A 7,500-nucleotide genomic window follows, 5' to 3' on the forward strand; every position below is an offset into this window, starting at 1 on the left:
TCATTATCATTAGTATCATTGCTATTATTACAATAATTATTATTATCATCACTATTATCAGCATTATTACTATAATAATAATAATAATTTCTATCAGTATTATTATAATTGTTATCATTGCTATTATCATTATCATCAATATTATTATTATCATAATGATTACTACTATCAGCAATATCATTATCAACATTATTATTATCACTATTATTTTTATCGTCATCATTATTTTGATCCGTATCATTGTTAATGTTATTATGATTATTATGATGGTTATCATTATCATCATTATCACTATTAGTGTCATTATCATTATCATTTTTACAGTCATTATCATCATCGTTATTATCGTTATTATCATTATCATTTTAAATATTATCATCATGATTATTTATACAATCACTGTGATTTCAATTATTATTACTGTTGTTACTATCGCTACTACTAATCTTACTATTATACTTGTTATTATTATCTTTATTATCATTATCATTAATGTTATTAGTATCGTTAATGTTATTAACTTATCATTATTATCATTATCATTATTATTACTATAATTTATTATTATTATCATCATCATTTTCATTATCATTGCTTTTATTATTATCATTATAACGATTATTATTATTATTATCATTATTATTACTATCATTATTATCATTATCATCATTGACAATAATATGATTGTTTTCATCACAAATTTTATTATTATTATTATTAATATTATTATTAGTATAATAATAATAATAATAATATTCATTAACATCATAGTTATTATTACTATCAGTATTGTTATTATCATTATTGTCATTAATTTTAATTATTAATATTTTTCATTATTTCTAGTATTACTATTATTACTATCATTATAATCACTATTATTATTATCATTACTATTATCATCATTATCAATGTTATCATTATTATTTTAACTACGATTTTCATCATCATTATCATCCTTATTATTATTATCATATTTTTTATTATCATTATTTTCATTGTTATCAATATTAACATTATTATTATTTTTATTACTATCATCATTATCATTATTATCAGTTTCATTACCTTCAATGTAATCGTCATTATCATCATTAATATTATCATAGTTGATAGTATCATAACCCTTATGATTATTATTGCTGCTATAGTTGTTATCATTATTATATTTATCATTACATTTTTCTTGTCATTATTATAACTAAGAATGATCATCATTATTCTTATTATTGATGTCATTAACATTATCATATTGATAATAATATTAATTGTTATACTATTATAACTATCATTATTATTATCATTATTGTTTTTTGTTGTTGTTATTATCATTATTATCAATGGTATTATCATTATCAATATTAGTATTATCGTAATCACTATCACTATTATGATTATTGTTGTTATCATTATCATTACTATTATTATCATTATCAGTAGTAATAGTATCAATAGTAATAGTATCATTATTATCTTCATCATTATGATCAATTTTATCATTGTCATTATTTTCATTATTACCATCATAATTAATGTGATCGTCATCATCATCATTATCATCATCATTACCATAATCATTAATAACATTATTAACCAATATCACATTTTATAGAGGAAACTGATAAATTGGGGACAAGACGGACGGAGGAAGTGGGAGGGAAAGGAAAAGAAAATGAAAGAGAAATAACACATTAGCTTCAAGAATCTCCTCCATGCTTGGAAGGAGGATTTTCATAGTCGTGAGAGTTAGGTCAGTAGAGGGAGGAGGAGGGGGGGAGGGGGAGACGGGAGGGAGGCGGAGAGGTTGACTGAATCTCACGAATTTGGTGAACATCATCAATATGACGCTCCAGGTGCGACGAGAAGAAAGCGAGTGAAGGTGCTACTTACGTGGCGGGGAGCGTTCGTCTCGGAGACTCGAGCTGGATAGGATGTTTGTCATTGTTGTGAAATGACTGCAAAAAGGGGGGGGGGGGAGTTCCAGAGCTGTGGTATATAAGATCTCTCACTCAGGCATACCAATATCTAACCTTATATTGCCATACCGGTATCATTTACCCTTGCGATGCCATCTGCTTCCATAGAGCCATACCATCATGTACCCGAACACTGTATACTGCCAGCGACTACTCTCACACAGTCCTGCCGACTCGACCTACGACCTAGGAGGCACGTGACCCCGAGGGCGTGCCGGGAGAGCAGGAGAAAAGGGCGCCGTGCTTGCCAGGATCGGCGGAAAGACGCAAGGATTCTTACCCAAATACCCACATACCCGATTGACTCTCCCGGGCAATCTGGCACAACCGGGGCACTGATCACCGCTCGGCTTCGTCGGACGAAAGGAGAGGAAGGCAAATAATCAAATAAAGGAGAGAAATAACGGAGGAAATTAAGCCCCCCTTGAATCTCCAGAGACGTCGGGGCCCCTACCTGTGTTGCAGTCCCGTCCCCACATAGGGAGAGGGTTAACGTAGGGACGCCCCATGCCCTTAATAATGTCCCTGGTGAGCTAAGACCCGACGGAGGACCAAAAGGACCTAACACTGAGGTTCCGACGGCATGTATAAGAGCTCGGGAATGATAGGGTCCGATTCCATAAAGCTCTTGCGGGTATAAGGAGAATGACGAACCGTAAAGGGAATCTGAAAGCGTTCTCGGCACCACGGGACGGATGGCGGCTCGGGACGTCCGACGAGTCCCGCTGAAGGTCCTTCCAGTGACCGAAAGGTGGGGGAAGGATGGAAGGAAGGGAGGATGGAAGGAAAGGATGGTGGGGGAAAGATGGAAGGAAGGGAGGATGGAAGGAAGGGATGGTGGGGGAAGGATGGAAGGAAGGGAAGGATGGAAGGAAGGGATGGTGGGGGAAGGATGGAAGGAAGGGATGGTGGGGGAAGGATGGAAGGAAGGGAGGATGGAAGGAAGGGATGGGGGGAGAAGGAATAGGAGCAGGAACAGGAGAATGAGGAGGATGAGGATGAGGATAAGGAGGAGGAGTAGGAATAGGGGGACGAGGTCAAGGAACAGGGTTGGATGATACAAGGCAGTGGTCATGTTAGCACCAAGTGTAGAGAATTTGTTAGAGAATAAAGAGAAATAGAAAAAAGAAAGGTAGACGCAGAAGCATACATGAGAGAGAGAGAGAGAGAGAGAAAGAAAGAGAGAGAGAGAGAGATAGATAGATAGATAGATAGGTAGAAGAGAGAGAGAGAGAGAGAGAGAGAGAGACAGAAAGAGAAAAAGAGAGAAGGATCAGATTCAAAATAGAAAGTAGGCAAAAACTGGAAGCACAAACCAGACAAATCAATAACAAAAGAAGTATATTGTTCAAAAAAAAAGAAAAAAAAAGAATAAATATCGAGAGCCTTCTTGGGATGTCTGGGGGGAAGGGCAGGGTGGGGGGGTAAGGGGGGTACGAGGCCCCTTTCCAAAAAAGTGAGAAGTAAAGAGAGAAAAAACATGAGAATTGAAGAATGTGCAAAATGCAAAAGTATGACAGAAGGATGGTGAAAAAAGAGGAACGAAACAACATACTTTAACTACTGTCTGTCATGCGAAATTGTGCATGAATATAAAAATAAAATACATTGAACCCAAAGAACTATCTAAGGCAAAACATTAACAGCACAAAAAATGCTTCAACCAAAATCCAAAAAGCTTTACACCGTACTGATATGACCTAAGCTAAGAGACATTAGACATAGAGTAAAATTGTGGGAAAAAAAGCCCCATTAAATATGGCATTTTGAGAATTCATTCACTAAGAGAGAAAGAGATAGAAACTGATGTCCATCCGGCACTTGAGAAGAACCGACGTATTAATTGAAGGGAACTTGGTGACGTCATTGCAATTATCTGATAAGCAATCTGTGATAAACCGTTATCATTATTTATGAGTATTAATATTATCATGAAGTCTTGGAATCAAAGTTATGAGTAGCAAGAGAGAGCGATTCACTGACTAACATGTATTTTAACCAAATACAACAAACCCAGTCTGGGGGTTAGAAAGACAGAGAAAGAGAGACAGAAAGAGTTTGGGAATGGGCGTATATATATATATTTTTTTCTCTTTTTTTTTGAGGGGGTCTCTGCTGGTTTGGCTTTAAGGGGGGCGGGGGGTACTGCGAGCGAGCGAGCGAGCGGGCGGGCGGCGGGCGGCGAGCTGTGCTGTGCGGGCGGGGTGCATCGGCAACAGAAAAAGAATCTTAAAAAAAAAATGAGAAAAAAAAAATTGAAACTAAAAAAAAAAAAAAAAGACTCAACCTTGAACTGAAGATGAAGCCAACGAGCTAACATCTCATAGATGATAGACCTAAGACAGCACTAAGATCTAACATGGCTACTTACTCGGTATGCCTGATACTAGTTTTAATGGCCTTAGAACCCGGATAGCTCTCAGTGTTCTTAAGTCTACTTCTATGGCGTCCTGCCCAAATAACGTGATGAACCTGAAAAGCAAGGATAAGACAACAGCTACCAACTAATGATGTCTAACTTCTCCACGCTACTGACTAATGATAATTTCTATTAAAGAAGAACAGTCACTCTAAAATCTATGAAAAATCGTTAAATATCAGTTAAAACCAGAGAGAAGGGGGGCTAGCGGCCGAGGGGTGTGGCCGAGCCCCTGTATCGAGTGAGGGGGGAGGGGGGGCGAGACACCCAAGGGCAGGCGGCAATGGAAGGGACCCGGGGTAAGAGGGGGGGCAATACAATACCCTCGGGACAAGAAAGGGCAATACAGTACCCGGGACAACAAGGGCCATAATAACACGCTGCGGTAATGGCTGCTCGACTATACCGTCTACCTTTGTAAAATAAGCGAGGCTGCTTTAGCGGGTTAGTAGTAAAGAAAATATTAGGTAAAAAATCTTTTTTGTTCTAGTTCGTCGGCACTACAGTTGATCTATATACCTATAGTTATCAGTTTACTCTACAGGTTGATGCATTCATGGCGGCCGTCTAAGTCATTCAGACACTCATATAAATCTATGTCTGTATACAGGAACCCAAATCTAATAGTTACTAGCCATTACTAAAGTACTCCGTCTATAGGTATATAATCCCATGCGGGCACTCCCCTCCCTACGGAGGAATGATACACTCACTGAAAATCAACAGCAATATTGGATAGTCTATTTCCCCATAGAGCGTTAAAATCCTTGTGCTCTACATCTACGGTTCTAGTTACCATCTCTAGAAGACTCATTCACCGCGGCCGTGAGCTACCCACTAGAACGAGGGCGCAGGAGTAGCAGTAGCAGCAGCAGCAGCAGTGGCGGAGGCTGGGAGGGGGGCAGCGCTGGCCTCCACCACAGCTTCCTCGCACCCTGACCTGATCGCCGTAGGTTCTCCGGGGTCTCATTGCGTGTATGTGTGTGTGTGTGTGTGTGTTTGTTTGTGTGTGTGTGTGTGTTTGTGTCTGTGTGTGTCCGTTCCCTTCCGAGAGTTGGAAATGTCGAGTGTGAGTGTTCGCGCGCCCTGGGGGCATGGCGAGGGTCTGTGGGGGCGTGGCATGGCTCTGCCTTTCCTTATTGACCTGACATGGGAAGTCACAAAGCAAACGCCTCGCAAACGAGGTCGCAAGGCGTGAGGCATGAGCGCCTGGAGATGGCCTACCGGGGGTCAAGGCAGGTCGAAGACATGGTCGAGAGGGCTGCCACCTGCCACCTCCACCACCGCCACCACCACCGTCGCCGCCGCCACAGTGCGAGGGACTACCTAACGAGCAGAGGACCGGGTGGCTGCAGCAGAAGGCAGAGTTCCCCGGGCCACTTACTTGGCAGCCGTGAGACCAACTTGAGGGGCCTGAGGACGCGGAACGAGCGGAGCATCCTCAGATCCACAGTTTGGCCAAAACTGTCCGCTGCTATTATTGTCATACCGCTGTCGTAGGGAGATACAGCCAAATACCATCACAGAACCCAGCCAGTGTCAGCTACTTAACGAACCACCCAGCGCATATCACCCACACTATACTAATTACTTTATAGAAGTCATACCCTCTCTATGCATTATATAACTTACATTATATAATCAGTTCTTCCCCACCCGTTATCAGCATACCATAGGTACGCTTTTGACATGAATGATAATCAGTCCTGCTTTAGAAGCAGACTCTCCTCAAAAATGCTTGACTGTCAAAAATCAAGAGAGTGATGGAACCTGAATGTATTCTCTCCTATTCTAGCAATTTTGAACATCCTATGCAATCATCTGACTTGATTTCTCTTTGAATGGATGAATTCTGAATGGGGATACGCATAACTGGGGAAAGTAGTTGGCCTGTGACTGAGCGAGCCTCGTTATTATAATGGGTTAGTGGTTGATGGACACAGAACACAAGGGCGCGGGCGGGACGCAGGGGCGGGAGGGCGCCCTGGCAGCGAGGGCGCGGCGGCGGCGGGACACACGTCTCCCGCCGCCCGCCGGAGCCTCCTTGCCGGGGCGTCGTCCCGCCCAGGCCTCCTGCCCTGCGAAATATAATCCGTGCGAACTCCGGCCGCCGCTCGGGAGCTGCAAAGCAAAGGGTCAGACAAGAAAAGGCCGAGGCGACGACGCTGCTCTCCCCGCGCTGCCGCCACTCTGCGAAGGAGACCAGAAGGGGGATGAAAGAGAGAAGGATATCTATCACTGACCTAGTGCCACGGCCTGCCATTCCTACTTCACCCATGACAATTCCAGTGCAGTAGGGCCAACAGGCACAATAAACCATAATTCGGATGCTATTATATTTTTCATATGTCCCGTAGGTATGTCAGAAAAATATTCTACATGATATGAAAAATGAAAATGAGCATCTCTCGACACCCAAGCACTTTCCGTGTCACAAAACGGAGTATTTGCTTGTCGTCCTACTGTGTCCAGAACATGTCCAGAACGAGTCCAGAACATGTCCCGGCTTCTGTCCAATCAGAATCACGGAGTAGGAATAACACTTGCCTTTCACCCTCCCGAGCCTACCTACCTCACTTTCCTTCACTTTCCAAAGGGTTTCCCAAACCAATGGCCCTCCCTGCCTTAAGCTGGTGTAAAGGATTCCTTTTTTCTCTTTAGATAATGCTAAAACAAACAGGTAAGGCATTAAGGTGGAAAATCCTAATCGGCTATGCTTGCCTACGCTATTCTCTCAATGTTCCTTGACACTTAAAAATAAATACATAAACAAATGGATTATTAGATATGTATATACACATATACATGATATATACATATATATATATATATATATATATATATATATATATATATATATATATATATATATATATATATATATATATATATATATATATATATATATATATATATATATATATATATATATATATATATATATATATATATATATATATATATGTAAATATATATACATATATATATATGTATATATATATATATATATATATATATATATACATATATATATACATATATATATATACATATACATACATATATATATATGTATATATATATATATATATATATGTATATATA

The 7,500-nt window shown here is 39.9% G+C and overlaps 1 protein-coding gene across 1 annotated transcript in view; it reads right to left on the reverse strand.

Moving 5' to 3' along the window:
- The window catches only part of cac (calcium voltage-gated channel subunit cacophony), a 276,253-nt gene that overhangs the window by 115,676 nt on the left and 153,077 nt on the right, over positions 1–7,500 (reverse strand). Inside the window, exon 5 of the mRNA XM_070144845.1 lies at positions 5,780–5,886. Within this exon, the coding sequence (XP_070000946.1) occupies positions 5,780–5,886 (107 nt within the window). The remainder of the gene's footprint in view (positions 1–5,779; positions 5,887–7,500) is intronic.

This window comes from Penaeus vannamei, chromosome 32 (genome assembly GCF_042767895.1).
Source record: "Penaeus vannamei isolate JL-2024 chromosome 32, ASM4276789v1, whole genome shotgun sequence".
Classification (NCBI taxonomy): Eukaryota; Metazoa; Arthropoda; class Malacostraca; order Decapoda; family Penaeidae; genus Penaeus; species Penaeus vannamei.